The sequence below is a fragment of the Sceloporus undulatus genome, chromosome 8 (assembly GCF_019175285.1).
Source record: "Sceloporus undulatus isolate JIND9_A2432 ecotype Alabama chromosome 8, SceUnd_v1.1, whole genome shotgun sequence".
In the NCBI taxonomy this organism is placed as follows: domain Eukaryota; kingdom Metazoa; phylum Chordata; class Lepidosauria; order Squamata; family Phrynosomatidae; genus Sceloporus; species Sceloporus undulatus.
The window spans coordinates 31685664-31707641 of record NC_056529.1 but is presented as its reverse complement, the minus strand read 5'-3'; the positions used below and the strand labels follow the sequence as shown (position 1 = coordinate 31707641).

Sequence of the window (21978 nt, the reverse complement as noted above, 5' to 3'; positions counted from 1 at the left end):
GGGAAGCCACGAAAGGGTTGTTGCAAAACCCAGATGAGAAACCAAGAAACCATATGCGGGCTGTCTGGTTGTCATGCGCCCAACCCTCCTTGGCACCTCTCCTCTCGAGGAAGGAATGCAACCTCTGGAGGATGCTTATGCAGGAAGGTACACTGCCAGGACAAGACGGAAGTGCACTGAGTAGCCAGCAGTGAATGAGTAGTGTGTGTGAGTGTGTATTGGAATGCGTGGGTGTGTTTCCATGTTGAAGCCCTTGGTTGTTGCTTTTTTAAATATGTCTCTTGGCTCAGAGCAGCAAACCTGTTCTGGAGGTGAGAAGCGGGTAGATGATTAACGAAGAAGAGGATTAAAAAGTAACCGTGCCCCTGGTCATCATGTCATGGCTAGTTGGGCGGGTACCGCCGTAGCTACAGGGAAGAAAGTAACAAAGCAGGTGACATTAGGAATGATCTCTCAGGTGATGGAGGTGGGGTGGGTGGAGGTGGAGCGGAAGCCTGGTTCCCCTCTCACTCATGTACCTGGTAGGAAAACATGCCCTATCCTTATCTTTCTCTCCCTAGTACGTAACAAAGAAACAGCACAGATGGCAAAGTCAACATCTTTATTCATTAGTATCCAGGGTGGAAGTGAGTTAACTAGGCAGATACATGTGTGAGGTTGGCCATCCAGTCACTCTGGCATAACTGTGGGCAACTCACAACTTCCAGGTCATATGTGGCCCCTGGCTGCTTTTGTGAAACACGGGATCCACGCTGCCACTATTACAAAAACCATGATGGTGGCAGGAATTGGGGAGTTGGTAGTGATGCACCAATTCTGACTTTGAAGTTAAAACCTATAATAATAAACACCTATGGGTTTGTTTGATTTTTTGCATATTTATTTTGCATATTTGCTTCTTTTGCTTTGCCCCATTGTGCTTGTATGCTTGGCTTTCTGGCAAGATGGAGATAGCCTTGTTTGGGAAGGTGGGGCTGTGCAGCTTACAAAGTAGATTTGGGGTAGATTCTGACCTCCACAACAACCCAAAAAGTGATTTGTGGTGTTGCAAGTCACATTTATCCCACTGCATGCAAAGGGGTCTCGTAGCACCTTTGAAACTTACTCGGCAAAAGAAGTTCTAGCATAAGCTTTTGTAGACGTGGTGCAGTTATCAAATGCATCGAGTGAACCCAGAGGACCTTTAAAATCAGACTGTATGACTAGCCATAGAAATGCAAAACTTCTGAGTATGGTGATGGGGTGGCAGGTTCAGTTTTAACTATGGTTCTTAAGGGACAAAGGCAGGAGGAAAGATGTTGCCTAAAGTCAGGGAGGTTGGGTGGTGGAGGGAGTTTTGGAGTGTGGTCTGTGCAGACTGGGAAACCAGAAAGGAGATATGATAAACTGGCCAAGAGCATCCTCATGAGGCTGCATTTCTATGGCTATTCATAGAGTCTTATTATAAAGGTCCTTCCTGGACAACCTTTCACTCCATACATCTGAGGAAGTCAACCAAGTTTACAAAAGCTTTTTGTGGGTTTTTTGGGCTACACGGCTTTGCTCTGGAAGAATTTAATCCTGATGTTTTGCCTGTACAGTATCTGTGGCTGACATCTTCTCTCTGAAGATGCCAGCCACAGATGCAGGTGAAACTCCAGGAATAAATTGTTCCAGAACATGGCCACATAACCCCCCAAAACCACAAAAAGCTATGGATGCTGGCCTTGAAAGCCTTCGACTTCACATAAAAGCTCATGCTACAACTTCTTTCACTCACCGTCTCAAAGGCGCTAGACGATCCCTTTGCATGCTGATATTCCAGTCTATATGACTGCATCTACAGTAGAAATAAGGCAGTTTGAAGGAACAGAGGAGCAGGATGTGGGCAAAGCTTGCAAATGTTACTTATTCATGCTACACTTCTCAGAGACCCTAACAAGTATTGTCATGCTTTCTGGGAGATTCTGGAAGTTGTAGTCCAAAAGGGAAGGTTCCCCACCTCTGGTTGCAGGTGGATCATATACTTGTGGAACAGCAGCATATGTAAAGTGTATGAGGACTCACTGGGCCTACAGTGTGAAATTTGGCAGATGGGGTATGCAGTCCCTGGTCCTAGATGCACTGTTAGTATTTGGGAAGTAGGGGTATAGATTTTTTTAAATCCTGCTGTCTAAGAGCTGAAAGAGGACTTGTGCCCCAGATGGTCTTCTCTTGTATAGGTGTGAGGAAAGGCTGCCAGCAAAGTGAGCACATCTTTCCCTTTGGGTGTGGTACAGGAGCTTTGTGTGTGCACTGGCTGTTTGTTTTGTTCTGTGCATACGGGCAACAGCCCTGCAAGGCTAAAGGGCACTTGAGTGAATTTTCGCAGGTTTGGGAAACACATCCAACTCTACATCAAAACCCAGCTCGAGAAAGAGATTTATCAGAGACAGAAATGGTGAAGTGAAAAACACCGATCAATGGGCCTGAGAGCAAATCAAGCCTGAATTTTCACAAAAAGCTAAAATAACCAAAATGAGGTTGTCATACTTTGGACATATGAGATCACATGCATAGCCTTCAACTGTCCTGATCCGATGGGAAGAGATTTTATCAATCTTCTGCTATCCTCCTTTTTGAGCATCTTTAAAAATGTCCCTGTTTCTATCTTCTTTTCACACGTATCCCCTTTGTCCTCAGCTTCCTTCAGTTGCTGCAAATGGAGCTCAAAAGGTGCAGAAGTAATGTGCACTCAGTTTTACTCATCAAGGCAGAAGGGAGAAAAGAGGGCCAAGAAATACTCTAAATTTGCTTGGCCACACACATCTCGGTTTTCATCTGTGAAATACTGGAGAGTATGCACATGTATTATTAGAGAAGACAAAAATGTTCAGTAAAGTGGAGCCCATTAGGAAGACAAGAAGACCACTTTGAGTGGATTGACACAATCAAAGAAGCCATAGCCGTGTTTGCACAGATGGGAACATCCAGTTTACCATTGGGGCGTCCGGATCTATGGGGCGGATGAGCAGTCCGCACAATTGTCAACCACAACAGACCAATATCAGCAGCACTGCCTGCACACATTGTTGTGTGAATGGGCGCTTGTGCAGCCAATGTGCATCAGTGTGTTGTGCTGATGGTGGAAATGGTTGTGCTAATGGGTGATCGAATTGCATGACTGCAAAAGGCATGACACCAGAGGAACCATGTGAAAGCTCTTGGCGTGTTGGAAATTCCCGGAGTGAAGCAATTCGCTTACCCACCAATATTCCTCCCCCTGTCCCTGTATAGTCTGCATGCGCTGGGGATTCTTCAGAGTTTCCAGTCTAATCCAGAGTAAAAGGGGACTCATTTTACTCTGGAGTATGGACTGGGCCTGTGCTCAACTTATTTTGACACTTGCATCATCTCAATAGGCCAATGTGGGAATGGGCCAGGAATGTTTCTTGTTCTCCTTGGGGCAGGGACGTAGCCAGGATTTTAGGAAGGGGGGGTCCAGACTAAGTGCCACCATTATAATGGGGCTTGGGCGTGGCGGCGCAGCAGCACACACCATTCATTTTTCTAATGGAAGGGGGGGTCCGAACCCCAAGAACCCCCCCCCTTGGCTATGTTCCTGCTTGGGAACACCACTCACGTTTACCCCGAGTTTGCAAGACCCCAGCAAGGGGTCCCAGAGGTCTTTTACTCAGAGGTTCACCAAAAGTTGAAGCGGACTTGATGGCAAGTGGTGGACGTGTGCCATGCTCATGATAATAATTGCTCACTGTTCTGCTCCATAACTTTCCTTCCAGCTGAACTTGGGAGGGTCTGTGAATTCAGGTGGGAAAAACACACAGCACACTGGGGGCTGCCTTCTTGATAGAGTTGAATCCAAAAGCACCACGAGCGAGACTCTGAAAGAAAACGCTTTCTTTGCCCTTTGTTGGGCACACAAACCAGAATGTAATCTGATGATGATGAAGCATCTGGAAAGGCCCGGACCGTACCCAAAGCCTCCTTTGTTCTCAAAGAGCAAACAAAGCAACGTCTAACCACCAAGCCCAGGTATGTCTGAACAAAGAGGCTAGTTTATTCTATGTTTTGGTGTGGCTCATTTAGACCACACTTTTTAAAAAAGACCCAGAGTTAGAAAGAAAGAAAGAAAGACTGCAGTAGATCCAAGGAAATACTTGGGTCCTTCCCTACACACCTCTCTACAACTGTTGTAGTTTTTTAATGTCATTACAAAACAATGGCTCCCATTTTGTACCCCGATTTCAGGAAAATGTGCATTTTCATGCTCAACCTGTTTTTGCTTGAGAAAATGTGTCCGTTGATTTGGAAACACAGGGAACAGGCTAACTGCCTTAAGTCAAGGCTGGTGGAGATGCTGGGCTTCCAACTCTCATCCATCTTGGCCATCAGAGCAGAAGGAACCTAAGCTTGGGGGTCACAAAAATTGCTTCTCTGAACTACAACTCCCAGAATCCCCCCTCCTAGGATGACCTCAGGGTTCCGGGAATCCAAATGGTAACTTTTCCAAGCTTGAACAGTCCTGGTTCGGTGTCTGATGGGGACGGCTTGAGGCTCACACATTTGATGTTCATATATTCCATAGTTGTTATTTCAGTACCGTATTTGACGCTCATTTGGGATCATTTTTTAATATTCCCTCCTCCGTAGATTTTTGTGGGTTTTTAAGGCTCTGTGGCCATTTACTAGAAGAGTTTATTCCTGATGTTTCACCGGCATCTGTGGCTGGCATCCTCAGAGAAATTCATTCATTCATTCTCTGAAGATGCCAGCCACAGACGCTGGCGAAACGTCAGAAATAAACTCTTCTAGAACATGGACACATAGTCCAAAAAACCCACAAAAATGTATGGACGCTGGCCATGAAACCCTTTGACTTCACATTCCTTCAACAGCCTTTCCAGGTCTGGCGGGGTTGTTGGCCGGGCAGGAAAGTGACACAGTTGAATGGAAATAGATCCCAGGATTCCATAGAATGGAGCTACAACACTTAAAAGTGATGCCAAACTGTGTTATTCCTACAATGTGGCAGCAGCCTAAGCGCAAGAGCCAAAGTATGTGTCTTCAAGTCCTTTGTCGACTCATGAATTTTGTAGGGTTTAGGCAAGGAATACTTAGAGGTGGTTTTGCCAGTTGCTTCCTCTGAAATATAGCATACAGCACCTGGAATTCATTGCTGGTCTCCCATCTAGATACTAACTAGGGCTGATCCTGCTTAACTTCCAAGATCAGACAGGATCCAGTGGCTTTTGGGTGTTTAGGCAGCTAAGCAACTACTACTGGCATGTAAAAATGTCCTCCTTCCTCAACGCTTTCTTTGCATCTTATGTGTTTTAGATCATATCTCTGAAGGCAGGGTCCTCCCTGCTTACTGACTGTTGTGAGCTGTTTTGAAAGCCTTTTTTGGATGAAGAACAGGGTTTAACCATGCCTTTTAATAAATGAATAAGTAAATATGCTTGTGATTATGTGCTAGGAGTGTAAGCCAGATGCATATTTGTTCTGTCATGCAAGAGAGGAGGGAAAACACTGATTTTAATGGTTTGAGATTCGAAAGATACTGCATGTCTGCAAAGCATGTCAAAAAAAAGGTTGGGAGAAAACAACCGGAACATATTAGTGACTGCAAAAACACTATGGAAGGGGGAAAAGAGGGAAAAGGCAGGGAAAGCAATATTTGTCAGGATATGGAATTTGCTAATCCGGTTGCACAAAGATGAAAAAGGAGTCATGCTGGACCTTTGCAATTTATGGCACTGTTTTGAGTTTTGTGGCACAGGGTACAGATGCAAAAATTGGTTAAGAGGAGAGTTGGTGGAACAGCGGAACAACATTTCTCTTTGGAAAGACAAAAACAGTTAAGCCAGATCTCCAGCAAACCTGCCCACTTCCATTTTAAAGCCCCCATTTCCCCCACTAACTGCAATAATGAATAGGGCGAGTAACATTAGTAACCGTTACACCAGATGGACATAAATGCCACATGAACATGCCCCAATATTAAGCTCCAAAAAGCAGTGCGGTATAGCAGATACTATTCCGGAGTTGCAACTGGCCAGGCCTGGATTCAAATCTATGCTTAACCATGAAGTAATCAACACAGAATGTGTGATGTTACTTGAAAAAGCAATAAGCCACATCTCTAAAGCCAAAAGCAGTTAGTTTAGAAAGGTAACAAACCTCTCTTTTCCTCATAAGTAACTAGTTTGTAACTAGAGGCAAAGCACAATGCTCAAAGCATGTGACATTCTTCCTCCATTTAAACTAGAGAAATAACTAAAAATTACTAACTGCAAAGGGACATAGCTGTATTTTTAAATAAGAAAGGAAATGTTTGTTTTTTGGAGGGGTATATGTGCAAGTGACATGATCCATGCTCCAATCTGCTTTTTCTTTTGACTCAGAAGCAAAATCTTAAAAGGAGTGCATTACTACAACCTCCAATTAGAGGCACACATCTGCTTTCAGTTAATGGTTGCGTTTGTAGATGCAGTTTACAAAGAATACAACGTCTGGTTGCGCCAGCCCTCCCCTCCTGCTCTTTTTCATCCCTGTCATTGACACCAAAGAAGGGCATAAGAGTAAGAAAAGAAGCATCAGTGTGTATATACAAAGCTAGCTGGTTATCTTGGAGCTTTGTACTAGAATCACTGACTTTTCCACAGATGCTCCGCAGCTGCTGTGGTTTTGCAAGGGCTTGACCCGCAGAATGAGTAAAGGCAGCATAGGCAAATGTTTGGGGCCAAGTTAGATGGCAGCGGTGTAGGATTAAGAGCAAAAAGGGACTTCCGTCTCCCTAACAAGCCCAGCCCAAGACATTTTGCTGCCTGAGGCAAGGAAGAAGATGGACCTCTCTTCTATTTCCATGCACAAAACTTGGCTGGAATTCCAGTCAAATCCTTCCTCAAAGGTGGAGATGGGACTGCACCCATAGCCCACCTCCTAGCCATTTCCACCTAAAGCAACCACCTTACTCCGCCTAATGTATATTTTGCAAAGAATGCTTAAGGGTTTAAGGGGATGGAGGAATTTCTTTCTCTGTGTCTCCTGCCCACCCCATTATTCCACCTCACCAGGGAGATCACCTAGGCCTCATTCCCAATTACAAAAAAAGTGGTTTGCAATCAGAATCGATGGACCGATTCGACAGTGGAGTATGGTTCCTGCTACATTTGCCCCAATCGCATTTCCCCCCCCTGTAAAATAACCCACTTGTGGTTCACATTCACAAATGAATCGGTTCAAAAGGGACCCGCTCCAGCCAGCCAAAGGGCAAATTTAAATCAATCCCGATCCGCGTCTGGTTCACACTTGTGCAGAATCGATTTATCCAAAAAGACGCGGAAAACATCAGCGACAAAAAGACGTGGGTTAAATGGGTCTAGTGCATGGTCCCCTCTCTGAATCGCTTCAGTGAATTGATTTAAGTGGGTCCCAGGGTCATTTGAACTGGATTTGCGATCCGGTTTAAAAGGTAGTGGGGATCAGGCCCAAGAGACCTTTGAGAAGATTGAAAGATCACAATGTAGGCCCGCATAGGACTCTTCAGAGTCGTTCTTTAATGTGTAAACTGGAGACTCACAACCTCTTTGCCCAGGAGTATAAAATGCAACCTGACAGAAGGATGAGGCTGGTTGGCTTCTGCGAAATGGTGAGCTTTCCCCTTCTGCTCTGGCATCATCGGGGATCAGCCGGGAGAGGTCTTCTCCAAAATCCCAGCCCTCTCCGCTCTCTGTGGGTCAAGAAACACCCAAAGGGAGATTTGCGCCAGACAAGAAGGCAGCTTAGACCAATTCTGGCTTGCTCATTGCTGACAGAGAAGCCTTCACACCACTCCTCTCCATCCTGAATCCTTACAAACAGCAAGTAGTCCTGGTCCAAACTGAACAAGAGTACTGGGACTGTCTTTGCTGACGCCTGTGACTCCGATGGTGGCTACAATCCCATCCTGGAGGAGTTTCAAACAAGGATGGGGTTCCCTCCTCACTCTCAGAGGTTATGGGTTTAACCTTTTCATGCAATACCGATCCTTCGGTGGCTCTCAGCCTCCATCTCCAGCCAAGACGCACCAAAGAAGAACAGTACGGTTGCCACCAACATTAGACAAAGGGAGGAACATGAGAGAAAGGTAGTCAATGGCAAAAGTTGGGCTCATTGTATCAGTGAGTGGGATCGGCCAAGACAGATATCTTAGCTATGGAGTCGGGAAGGCCCAGTTAGATAGGAGAGAGGTCTTCTTGGTTGAGAAGCTGAGACCAGGGCTAGAAAAATCCAGCAGGCAGCTGCACTGTTTCTGAGGTGTGAAGCAGTAAGGATAACAGATGCCCAACAACAAGCTGCAAGGATATGTAGATGCCCAACAACAATGTTGGGATTTCAAAGTCAGAGGTGGAACTTCTGATCAGAGGAGACTGGGGCCAGGGATAAGATGTCTTTCAGAAAACCTGTTCTGGCTGATTGCTGAAGAAGGAGCAGGAAGGAGAAATCAGTCTGCGGAAGCCACTGGGGAATGGGTCAGTGAAGCTGGGGTTGGGACGGATGGGACAGGAGAGGCGACGCTGTCCCTGCAGCTCAAAGGTGACTCTCCGGCTCTCCGTTGACTGAACTCAGTGCCAGGCACTCGCCGTCCTTGGCTGGCAGGTTGCTTCCATTGAGACGCCGCATGCGGTACTGCTCATAATGCACGTTGTGAGTGATGTCTTTGAGGTCCTGCAGGTGAGACCTGAGAAAGATGGAGACAAGAATAGGAGAAGCTGGAGGAACTTGGCCAATCGGTCCTTCAAATGGCCCGCTCAATCTGAGACCATCACCCAGAAAGATATCCTACTTGAGGACACTGCAGGTTCAACAGTGCCACCATTCCCTGATCAGTCCCATCTCACCGGCTCCAGATCCTTCAAGACCACCTCCAGGATTCCCTGATGGTGGTGTATCTGAATGCAAATCTAGGACCAAGGGTACCCATCTGAGAGATGGGGCCTCACATCCCTGTGTCCTACTAAAGAGAAAACCAGACTCCGCATGTGTTCCGGATCAAGGTCCTGAGGACACTGAGCGGGGGATAGAGCAGCAGACCTACATGCAAATCTGCTTGGTTTGGGAGTAGCCATTACTGAGGCAATGGTTGATATTATTATTATTATTATTATTATTATTATTAACCTTTATTTATAAAGCGCTGTAAATTTACACAGTGCTGTACATACAGTCTTTTTAATTAGATGGTTCCCTGCCCTTCCTATCCAGCACACCTTGATCCCTGACCTGAAGACAACCTGGTGGCAAGGCCAGACTTTTGAATCATTCAGCAGTACAGGCAGGAATAGGATTCATATCTGCAGGTATTGGTGTATGGGCCCACTCCTCCTGGCCCTACATGCCTACATAGGTGATAGTGTATCTTGGGCAAGCCTTCCTTCGCTCTTACGCCAAATGTGTGGTTCAGAAGGTAGGGCTGGTGCATACATCAATGTGTTGAGGGCATGGCTAGCGGGAGAACCATTCCTCCCATGTGTCTTGTTAAAGCAGAGGGTCGGTTGTGTGATCACCCTTTTAGTAGGTAGAGCCATGAGAAAAGAGTCACAATTCACTCCTCTGTGGACTGGAACCCAGTTCACCCACACCAAAATCTAGATTTTTGGAGATCACATCTTACCTGATTAAGAGATCCCGCAGCAAAGGAAACTCACAGTGGGCAGGGTTTTCCACTGAAAGACAAGAACACAAGAGATGGCTGAACATCTCCTATGACCACCAAGAAAAAAAAGTGCTTGGGGGGAACAAACGGATGGACCTTTTCCAGGTGGCAGAAGGCAAAGAGCCCAGTAACTGCAGAGCTCGAAAAAGTTCCTTTTTGGGAACTACAACTCTCAGAATCCTTCAGGCATCATGCCCAGTGGTCATGCTAGCTGGGTGCTTCTGCACTTGGTTACCATATCAAGTTCTGCTCGAAGCTTGAAATTCCCCTTTAGCTCATAAGAACAGCTCTTCTGGACTGGTTTAGAGGACCAGCCTAACTGACCTCATGTTCCAAATAGTAGCAACACAAATGCTTATCAGCACAAGACTGAGCCTTTCCAGCTCAGGTATACTGTTATATTAGCTCAGCTTTGCTATGCAAGGATCTGATAGCTAGCCATAATGCAAGGCAAGCAATTAATATGAAATTTATCACCAAATGGCAATCATAAATATATAAAAGCCTTCCTTAAAAAGTTTAAAGTACACTTGAAGTTGGATGTGTGAAACTATATGGGCTTATTTAGTCTGCAATCGTGGGGAAGTTGTAAAAGCTAGAAATTTGCACCTGAAGTAGGTGTTACAAGAGCCAGCGTAGTGTAGCAGTTTAAGTGTCGGACTTTGACTCTGGAGATCAGGATTCAATTCCCACTCAGCCATGGAAACCTATGGGTGACCCAGAGAGAGTCACACACTCTCAGCCCCAGAAAACCTTGTGATAGTTTTCCCTTGGGGTCACCGTAGGTTGGACACATTTTGAAGGCACCCAACAACACATTACCGATATGCCATAACAGTGTCTCTGCTTTCCACGTTTTTCCTTCTGCCTTTTGTACATAGCTTGATTCTTATACAATTAGCGTCGCTCGCGCTGCCTGACTTGTGTTACGTTTCATTATGTTGGGCAATGAGACGCTTGCATAAAAAGGCTGAACAAACGTAGCAGCATGTTGGAGTTGGAAATGCAACAGTTTTGTCTTTACAACGATTTCTTGATTGAGTTTCATTAACAGCTGTCTTTGCTTGGTCACGATCTAAACATCCCTGCAGTGACATGTTTCTGGAATGAATACAAACAGACCACAAAGGTAACAACATTGCCTCTGCATCCCCAAATGCTCGACCTTTGTCATACTCTGGTATTCAGTTGTACATGGCTCCCAAACTTGCAGGTTCCATTTATACTCCATGAACGACTGCAGTCTTCCCTAACAGTTTGCTCTTCCTTGCGTCTGAGGATCCAACAGTCACTTGGCTCTTTGTTGTTGTTGTGTGCCTTCAAGTTGTTTCCAACGTATGGTGACCTTATCACTGGGTTTTCTTGGCAAGTTTCTTCAGAGGGAGTTTGCCATTGCCATCCTCTGAGGCTGAGAGAGTGTGTAACTTGCCCAAGGCCATGGTTTTCCATAAGTTTCCATGGCTGAGTCAGGATTCAAACTCTGGTCTCCAGTGTCATTGTCCAATGCTCAAACCACTACACCACTGGCTCTAGTCCTCTTTTATATAATAATTATTATCATTACTGCTACTATTAGCACCAATTGTTGTTGTGATTGTTATTATTAACAATCATGTATTGCAGGGTGTACAAAATGTGCCATGGCCAAAGGAGTTTTTCTGTGGACAGAACCAAGTGTTTTCCACCTAAACATTTAATGTCAGAAAGCACGAGAAGAAACTGAAAGTGAAATATAGTTATATGAAATAAAATGTGATCTCCTTGGACTCTAAGCTATTTGCTGACCTGATGCATTCTAGTGTCTCCCCATGGAAGGTGATTCAATTGCTCCCGAATGAGGCCAACCTACTGATAACCAAAGCATGTTATTACAGCTTTTCGCCATCATGACTTGCTCAAAATAGGGATGGGACATCCACCCTGGGAAGGGGAATTACCTAAGTGTCAAGTTTTGGTTTATGTATTAAAAGATGATCCTAACAAGAAATTGAAATCTGTGGGTATTGTTTACATCTGTGCAAAGGACAATGCCACAGAATGCTTCACTCTGGTGAACCAAAATGTTCTGACTGAGTGCATCAGCACCATCAGCGTACATGGCATTTGACTGAGAATAATACTGCATCGACACGGCAGAATTAATGCAATTTGATCCCGCTTTAACTGTCTAGGCTCAATGCTATGGATTCCTGGGATTTATACTTTGGTGAGCTATATAGCCTTATCTCTCAAAGCGCTCTGCGACTACAACAAACTACACATCTCAGAACTCCAAATGAAGCGGAAATGGCGAGTAATTGTGCAATTGATTATAAAGTGATATTGGAAATGCATTGTTGCTTACATTCCAAATGGAAAAAGATGTGCATTAATGCTTCTTTGTGACCACTTTAAGGGCAGGTTTTGTGCATTGTTGTTTGAAATCATTAGATATAATTACGTGGTTTTCCCGGGATATTCATGGGATAAACTCCCAATCTCCTTCGTGTGATAAACGCCTTAATCTGGAAACATCCTTCATTTCAGGCTGAGTTACAGCACGACATGGGAAGTAGGGGGTTGTGCCAAGGAAAAGGTGAGGGTCAAGGGGGCTATATAAGGAAAGTCAGAATGGTGCCATCATGCAGGTGTGCTGAGATGCAATTTGAAACACAGGGAGCAGCAAGGGAGGAAGGCATACTGTGCATTTACAAAGCAGCAGGGGAAAGGGTGCAATTTCTGGGAGAAAAGTAGTAGCGGAGAGGGGTGGCATCGAACCCTCTCCCTCTCCACCTTTTTCGTCTTCATCTCCTACCCCCAACTGACATTCTAGATGTGTCTTTGAAGAGGAAAAGTAGCTGGGAGGGACTGAGGATGCAGAGAAGAAGCAGCAAGAGGACAGAGGGTTGAGCACCTTCTCCTGGTGCATTATATTCTCCCCTACCCCTGATGTCCTTTTGCAGGTTTTCAAGAGCACTCCTGGTTTCCACACTCATTTCTGCTTCTGAACATTTAGTTCTAAATTGGGAGATCCTTTGCAGTGCTTTGAAGGAAGCATACTTTCTGCGGCTCGAGTCTCCTTTATCTGAAATGCCTGAGACGAGAAGTGTTTTGGATTTTGGAGTTTTTTTAGATGTTGGAAGACAGTTGTCCTTCCGTTTGTGCAGACTTCGGATCCACATCCCTTGCGTACTCACAAGGGTCAAATGGAGGGACTTAAAATTGTACATCGATCCATCAGAAAGCAAAGGTGTCACCATCTCAGCCATCTCATATGTGAATGGTTTTGGACTTTGGACTATTTCAGATTTCGGGTAAGGGAGACTCAGCCTGTACTGAGAATAAAATCTCTGCATAAAAGCTGCTGAACACAAGGAGGCAGCAGAATCTTAAATACTGATCCCATGGAGAACTGCATGGCCAAAAGAGATCCCTGAAAGGCATAGTGGCATTTCTAGAAACCATATTCCAGTTGGGAGCACAGGGATTGCAACTACAGTATGTGCCTCCTGTTCAGCAATTCAGGATGAAAATAAAAAACCTAACACAAATGGCTAGGGGTTCAGCATGTGCTTTACATGGAGAAGGTCCTGGGTTTCATCCCTGCTACCTTCAGATAGGGTCGAGAACCTCTGACAGTCAGTCTAGACAATATTGAACTTGAGGGACCAAGGACCAAGGCATTGCTACCAAAAATGCCAGGAGGGGGCATGCAAAGGAGGAAGGCAGCATCCAGAGCTGTCGTAATACCTGTCCTGCTCCTAAGGCCTTGCAATGCAAGCTGTGGAAAAGTACACGAAATGGAAAGAAAGGAGATGTTATTTTCAAGAGTGATATTGTAGAACTGAGCCCTTTGAGGAGACAAGAGGAGATCAATGGCTGAAAGAGGAGCCCAAAGAGAAGACATTGGTTCAGAAAATAGGAGAAAGCTATGAAAGACCACAAGAGAAAGGGACGGAAAGATCATCCCCAAACATATTACCGCCTGAGGCCAAGGGCAAAATGGGCCAACCTCTCTGGATGTACAAACACCAGCTGAACTGGCAGTCGGATCTCATTTTGGCACTACCAATGGAATATTGTTGTCCACTATATGGGAAGCTTTGGGGATAGAGGAGAAGCTGCAGAGCACCACTCTCCTCCAAGATAAAAGAATTACTGAGGGATGCACCTGTTTTTCACCCAGTATCTTCCACTTAAGCCAGTGGCCTCACCCTAAGTATTGGTACAGGCAGCCTTTCCAGTACAAAAAAGAGCAAAATCCATTAGAAAAAGCCAGTGATAGGAAACTGAATAATGGTGAACGCGATTGCAACCATTCTAATACCAATAACCTGTACAGTATTTGCTATCGACTGTCCTTTTCCATCAGTTCTTTTGCATTTAGGGAACATTTCCACTTACTACAAATCTTAACCAAGTAAACAAAGAAAGGTCAAGGGTGCGGCTCCTCTGTAGAAAATAATGCAGTTGGACACCCCTTTAAGAACCTTAGCACACTAGAGGAATCCCAAACGGAAACAGGATTTAAAGTAGACATTTCTGAATGGGATTTTGCCAGTGTGATAAGGTCCTAAGTGCTGTAGCTCCATCCTATGGAATCCTGGGATTTACAGTTTTGCAAGGTCTTGAGACATCTCAGACAAAGAGGGCTGGAGACTCACCAAACTATAAATCCCAGGATTCTGTAGGACGGAGCTGTGCCAGTTAAAGAGGTGCTCAACTGCATGATCTCTACAGTGGAGATGCAATCTAACTTAAAGATGTGAATTCTGGATGTATTTTGGGTCTAGAAAACAGGGTTCCTGATATGCAAGAAGATGCCACAATGGGATGACCATCTTTTCCAGAGGTAGAAGAAGGAGTCCTCCATTACACACACACACACACACCACCCGAGTCTGCTAACCTGCTTCTCCTTCTTCCACGCAGCGTTCCCCCAGTTTTTGGCTGGCCACGTTTGCTCCAGGTGGGAGCGGCTGAACTATCTTGGCCCAGAGATGGGTATGAAAACAGTGGAATGCAGAGCAGAGGTTTGGTGTTTGTGTGTAGGGGAAAGAATGTGGGAAGCTGGACTCTGCAGGTGCTCCAATTCCAGGGCAAGGTAACAAGAATCCCTGAGACGTCTCTCTTGCTGGAGGAGTTATGAATGCAAGCCAAGGACTACCATAGGATGACTGTCTCAGGCAGCAGACTTGTACCATTATGAACAGGCCACAAATGCATCTGAGAAAGTAGACTATGAGCTATCAAAGTGCTTTTAAAGCATCCTGCAAATAAAGCGAAAATAGTGAGTAATATCCTGGGCGGGCCATGTCAAACCAAGAGGCAAAGCTGCAACAGACATTACCTTCAATGACCCCCCACTTGGTTTTGCGGCCCAACACTTTCTTGCCGTTCACCTGATGCTCCTTGTCTGCTCCAACCACGGCAAAGGGGATTTTCTCCTAAATGAAGACAACAAGAGAAGGTTATCAAATGGACAGCCAAGTATTTTTGCCCTCCTTTCTGGGGGACCATCACACCTTTGTCCTCTAGTGTTAAATCTGTATCAATCAGCCAGAAGCAAAGGCGGTCCACACTTCTTTAGAGAAGCAGAACAACCCTCTCTCCATTTGAAGAATAGAAAGCCAGCAGCTGAAGGCTATGTGGCTGGCACTGATAACTGGATTGTTGATGCCATGCAGGGAAACCACAATATGACTTTGAGTTCATCTACTCTGTCAAAATAATGCAGTTTGACAGTACTTTAACTACCATGGCTCCATCCTACAGAATCTTGGATGCCATAGGATAGAGCTAAAGCACTCAAAATGATGTCCAATGGCATTATTTCTACAGCATAGGTGCACCCTAAGATCACTATGCATATCCCCTGAAGATCTTTGGCTTCATTTATAGACCCTGGACCCACTTTCGTTCCCTCAAGAGTGCATTGTCTACTCCCTGGAATAGTTACACCAGACAATCCTAACCAGGGATCGCATAGTAAAACCAAGGATGTCACATTCAGCCTTCTGTGTCAGAAAACTGGTGGCACAATAAACGACAGTTCCCAGAATTCCATGGGATGGAGCCATGACAGTTAAAGTGGTGTCAAGCTGGATTATTTCTGCACTGCGGATGCAGCCAAAGTGGTTTCACACTGCATTACTTCTACAGTGTAGATGCACCCCTTATCTCAAAGTGGACCACCCCCTGCAAAAATATTCACACTCTCCGCACCCACCTATCGACACCCCTGACCACAGACGACATTGCAATGGAAACCAGGTTTCCACAGAGAACTACTGCCATGCTCAGTTTGTCACCACCTACCCGGATTTTGTCATTCAGAAGCCGGTCATCTGGGTCGTCATCAAAGTCCACCTGGGGGTAAACATGGATTCCGTGGGCCTTCAAGTCTTTCTGAATCTGCCAAGATAAAAGAATTGGCCGAGATGAGAGAGGTAGCACTCCCCTTGGTTTGCTTAGGAATGCAGGTTATTTGTTGATGGGATGAAAGAACGTCACAAAACAGCAAAGCAGATTTCATCATTGGGACATTCAGAGTACATATAGATACTGAATCAATGGGGTGCATGCAAAGTGTTGACTTTCCACCCTTCAATTGATTGAATGGGTCTACTACAATTGGAACTTGGTTATAAGGAATTCGATACTGTGCGCACTGCATAACAGTATCCATACTCTCTGGACTGACCCTACCATGACTGTGAGCATTATACCTTCTCCAGTATTAAAAACAAGGTTCAACTAGAGCTTCGAAATGGCAGAGTTGAGGCTGAATATTAATGTTAAACTTGATTCAAAATTTGAATGTATCAATTAGGATGTTATGTTCAGCGTTAATAAATATGTGAAGATTGCTAATCTAAACTGGCCTCCTGAGTGCCTATAAAGTCAGACACACACATGAAAACAGTAATTTTTGGACTACAACTCCCAGAATCTCTTAGCCAACATAGCTGTTGGCCTGGGAGAATGGGGATCAGATGATGTGGTAATGCCTCTAAGCATGTGCAATGTGCCTTTCTTTCTGTTAGCCAGAATCATGTACATGAGTTCCCCCATCTACATAAACATTCTTTCTATACAATCCACATTCCATAATTTGGAAACGTTCCTTTTTGAATTATAACTCCTAGAATTCCCCAGGCAGTATAGCTGGTGGCCATGCTGGATGGGGGCTTATGGGATTTATAGTTCACAAAAGTGACTTCTCCTGTTCCCCTACTCAGCAACCCAATGGAGAACTGCACATCACCCAACGGCAAAGTCAGAGGGTAAGAAAGATACTGTGCATAATTCTTTGTTCAATCCAATTTCAGCATCATTCCATGGCTTCCTCCTTGTCCTCTTACCCTCTGTTTGAATTCTGCCCGTTCCTCTAGGGTGAGGGTATCGGCTTTGGCAATCACGGGCACCACATTGGTGATCTTGCTGAGCCGCCTCATGAATTCCAGGTCCAAGGGACGCAGCCTGAGAAGGGAAAAACAGGACGTTGTGCACAGTCCAGATATCACCGGCGTGACCATTGCAACAAGACCTAGGCCTTCCCAGGCCTTCCAAACCTTTGGTTCCTTCTGTCAGCTATGTGTTATCCTAGCCCTTCTTAACTTGACTATCTGGAATGTGCCTTTAATGACACTTGGCTCACTGAAAAACTTATAGAGAATCCCAAAAGATTGTTCTAGGCACCTTAGCTGGTACTAATAATCTTATTACTCCACTTTATAGCTACCTGGACTTCTTTATTCTCTTTATGTACAAGAAATGTAAGATCTACAACTTGGAGCCATGCGCCAAACTCCATGGCAGCGTGGGAGGAGAGACGCATACTCTTTGAAGAACAGACGCTCTGGTTGTTTTTGTAACAGAGAAGTGGGATATAAATAATAATAATAATAATAATAATTAAGAAACGAAACAAGAGTGTCTCTGAGCATATATCCAAGTAATTGTTTTTGATCAAGTTCAAAGTTCTACCATATAAAAACGCACTCTTGCTCTCCTGACCAGGTTTTTCTCCATCTCACAAACCTAGTTTAGAAAAGGGAATAGGATTTGGTTTGGTTTGGTGTGTGATAAGGAAAGAGAGGTCAGTCGAGAAATGCTTGTGAGAAGCTGGCGGCACTTCCTAGCAAACGTAGACATTGCTCCTGATAAGATGGAGGGAAGATGTCTGCCTCCGCTTTTGGACCGTGACTTAGCCATCCGATAGATAGGTGAATCAACACGGGATGTTTGCTTTCCTTGCTCAAGGATCTGCTAACCAAGACTATTTGCTTTTATTTCTATTGTCCATTGACTTGATGGTTCTTTTGTGTCAGAAGGAGCCTAAAACCCGAGCCACACACTCTCAGGCCACCCAGCATCAAAAATCCCACGTTGCCGTCTCCTTAAATTCATGTTCTGGAGGGGAAAAAACCCAACTGTGGATTATTTGTATCAGCAGAAACTTCTCTTTGTAGGCTTCTCTCCCCCTTCGGTAAGAGAAAAAAAACCCACTGTAAGCCTTGGGCATGCTTTCTTGTGGTCTAGCCACTTTCCTGGCCACATGGGGTCAATTGTGGTGAGGATCAACACTACCTTCGCATGATCAGGGTCAGTGGACCAGGCCATTCCTTTCAAGCAAACACGACTTTTGTAAGATAAAAGATCATTAGTTCTTTTTCCCCCTTCCAGGCCATTGCAGATTGACTAGTAACTTATCTGCAGAGCTTGGAAATGTTACTTTTCTGGCCTCGATCTCTCAGAATCACCCAGTCAATGCAACCATCCTGGAAGTAACTCTGACAAGTAACTTCCACAATCTCTGCTTGTGTGGACTTATTTTTCCAAGCCTGGATTTCCTCTTTCAAACCGTTCTTTGCCAGAGATTATCCCACAGCATGGCTACGCTAATGTTATTATTCTATTTTGGCCTGGTTTCATAGATCTAGAAAGAGTGACCCTGCTTTACCAGAGGTGAAACAACAGCTGTTTTAAAGCCTCATCTTAATGCTCCGAGTGGCAATGCTGCTTTCTGTCACTAGGTGCCATGCTTTCCAAAAACTCTTGGTACATTTTTATGTATAGAGTTTATCACATAAAGGGGATCAGGAGTTTATCCCATGAATATCCTGGAAAAATTGCATAACTGTATGAAACGATGTCACATGATGTCGCACAAAACCCGCCATTAAAATGGTCACAAAGAAGCATTAAGGCACATCTTTTTACTTTTGGGATTTCGGCGACAATGCATTTCCGATATCACTTTATTTCGGCAATTGTGTGTGATAAAAATTCATGCAATTACTTGCCATTTCCGCTTCATTTGCGGGATGCTTTAAATGCGCTTTAATCTCTCTTTAATGCCAAAATTAGCCCCAGTATGATAAGCCCCTATGTGAGGCAAGGACTAGGGCCAGCATTGCATAGTGGTTTGAGTGTTGGACTATGATTCTGGAGACCAGGGTTTGATTCCCAGCTTGGCCCTAAATCCCACTGGGTGACTTTGGGCAAGTCACATACTCTCAGCCTCAAGGGATGGAAATGGCAAAGGTCCTCTGAACAAATCTTGCCAGAAAACTCCATGATAGGTTAGCCTTAGGGTTGCCATAAGTCAGAAATGACCTGAAGACACACAACAACAAGAACAAGAGGTAGGGTCTAAATACCCTAAAGACACCAGAACCCATCTGATCTTGCAATCTAAACAGGATCAGTCCTGGTTAGTACTTGGATGGGAAACTACCAAGGAATACAAAGTGTTCCCCTTGCAATTCCTAAGAGGTTTAGGGGGAGCTGTGCATCTATGAAGACATCATTAGCTCAGATGGTCTATCGGGATTATTTTTAAAAGTGGGAACGAAGAAGCAAAAAGGCTTCATCCTGATTTAGGAACTGATTTGGAGTCATCCTCTGCCCAAACCACACAACACTCGCCTCTCCCTCTGCAGCATCAAGCATCCTGGCTTTGGTGCACTGTCTCCTGCTGACCTGAAGCACATCAGGGAGGTGAGAAAGGAGAGCAGCTGTGCCACAGATGTCGGAAAATAGAGCATGGGGCCAAAAGCACCCACAGACATTGGAGGGGGGGGGGGGAGATGAGGAGTAGAATAAGGAGCCTGGTAGTTCATCCCCCACCCCTCTTTTTTAAAAAAACCGGAGGAAAATAGTTTGTTTAATTGAAAATGACAAAGATTCCTGGCAGGTACTGAGGTATGCAAGGCACGAACCAGCCCCTGCCTTCCCTTGGCTGATCAAAGCCGCCCCAGTGCTCCTCACTATCATACCTGTTGGCGGTGTTGGCTCCAAGAGGCAGGGGGCATGGAGGGTAAACAGGGAACCATGGAAAAGGTGACAGGCGGTCCAGAGGACACTTCTGACAGCTCCCGTGATCCTCAAAATGAGTGATTTCCTACCTCTGGACAACAGCGTTCTGAGAGGTGAACAGTTTATCCTTGAAATGGTGGTTTCTCCTTTGCTGAAAGTCCTTAAACAGATGCTTGGCAGCCTTTTGAGATATACAGTAATTCATATTTTATTTGTTGGTAAAGTCTGTTATTACTCCACTGTATAGCTGTCTGGGATACTGCTGTTGCATCCAGCATTTGAACTAGATGTCCTCCAAGGTCTTCCCAAATCTCTGGCTCTATCAGAAGACAGCTCACAACTATGAAGCTCTATTCTGCATATGAGCAACCCATGCAGCCTGGCATGGGATGAGAAAGACTTACCAGTGACCGGTGGGTGGCACAAAATACACGCAGGCATGGACTCGGGTGTCGGGGATTTTCCGTTTGCGGCTGATGAGGACCTCCTCTCTTAAGTAGCGCTCATACTGGTCATTGATATATTCAATTATTGGTTCCCAGCTACAGGCAAAAGAGAGAGTGTGATGACGGGGAGGAGAGCAAGACTCTGAATCACATCAAGCAATTGCTTTCAAGGATGCAACTATTTACTTTTTTAAAAAACTGCAGGCTATCCAGTATGCCTTACACAGAAATAACGCTTCATTATCACACTATCTTGGGACACTTAATGCTTTGTTGCTAGAGAAATACTACTTCCACCCCTCCCACCCTACTATCACATATGTTTAGAGTGCCCCGCAGCAAAGGGATGCATTACAACTTGCAAAGTTACTTTATCAGCTACGGCTCTCATATTCTTCTAGACCATTAGCCATGCTGCTTGGGAGGCTATGAGAGACGTAGTTCAAAAAAAAGTAACATTTCCAAGCTTTGGGCTATATGGAAGTTGTGGGCTCCTCCTAGTAGAGTCCAAGGTTTCCCAGCCTCTGGTATTTTGGACTTATACTCCCAGAAGCTCCAGCCAGCATTGCCAATGGTGCATTATTTTCGGAGCTGGACTCCCAAATGCCTGTAGAGCCAAAGTGAACCATTGCATTTTAGCCAGTTCCTGTGACATTATTAACTCAGGACCCTCTATATGGAGTAACAACTCTGTAGTAAAAAAAAAAAATCCAACAGCTGCAGCTTTGGGTGGGAGTGCTTTTTGTATAAAGAAGAAGCATCTGTGCACCCACTCAACCCTTCCCTTGCTCACTGCTCCAAATTAATCCCCTAGCTACCCCAGCCCCCATAGAAGTGGTGCTCAACAAGGGTTTGCGAGGGTAAGACCATGTCTGGAACACTTGAGGACAGAGAAAAACAGATGGGGGAGCATATTTGGAGCAGAGACGTGTGGAGCGCACAAAGGATTAACGCACACAGAGACGCACCAATTCAGTGGCAGAGCACATGTTCAGTCTCCAACAGCTCTGAGCAAGGCCAGCAAGGACTTCTGCCTAAGGCCCTGGGCAATGACTACCAGTCAGAGTCTACTGTATTGGGCTAGAAACTAGCCTTTAGCTAGGACAAGATTGCAAATGGTAGGAATGATTTCATGCCATGACTTCCCCATGGGATGCATGGCGGCTACTGGGGCAACCAGAACGTATGCCACATCACTTCTGGCCCTGGCCCACATACGTCTGATTTTTGCATGCGGGGGATTGTGGGGATAGGAAGATTGCAAGGGAACTGAAACTGCCATGATTTGTGCTGGTTTGGTGGGGCTTATTGTGTTACCATGAAATACAACAGTATAGTGAAATGGAATCCCTTATAAAATCAAGGTTTGCTTTTTGGAACATGTGTGTGTATCTATCATATATACTCGACTATAAGTCGACCTCATGCATAAGTCCAGGCCAGGTTTTGGGGTAAAAATCATAGATTTTGATATGACCCATGGATACGTCGAGGGTAAAAATTAGGGTCATGTAACAAAGGATGTAAAGGATGAAAAGAAGGAAAACAATGTGA

The 21978-nt window shown here is 45.0% G+C and overlaps 1 protein-coding gene across 6 annotated transcripts in view; it reads right to left on the bottom strand.

Annotated features, from left to right (window-relative positions):
• Positions 1-7401: 7401 nt before the first annotated feature.
• SEPTIN12 (septin 12) overlaps positions 7402-21978 on the bottom strand; it is a 60875-nt gene continuing 46298 nt past the window's right edge. For 3 of the 6 annotated variants that reach the window (XM_042438546.1, XM_042438545.1, XM_042438550.1), the window contains 6 exons: positions 20383-20520; positions 17020-17137; positions 15974-16069; positions 15006-15102; positions 9635-9686; positions 7402-8701 (listed from right to left, as the gene is read on the bottom strand). In XM_042438546.1, the coding sequence (XP_042294480.1) occupies positions 8551-8701; positions 9635-9686; positions 15006-15102; positions 15974-16069; positions 17020-17137; positions 20383-20520 (652 nt within the window). In that variant the 3' untranslated portion in view covers positions 7402-8550. The remainder of the gene's footprint in view (positions 8702-9634; positions 9687-15005; positions 15103-15973; positions 16070-17019; positions 17138-20382; positions 20521-21978) is intronic. The other 3 variants (XM_042438549.1, XM_042438548.1, XM_042438547.1) reach the window with 1 other exon arrangement.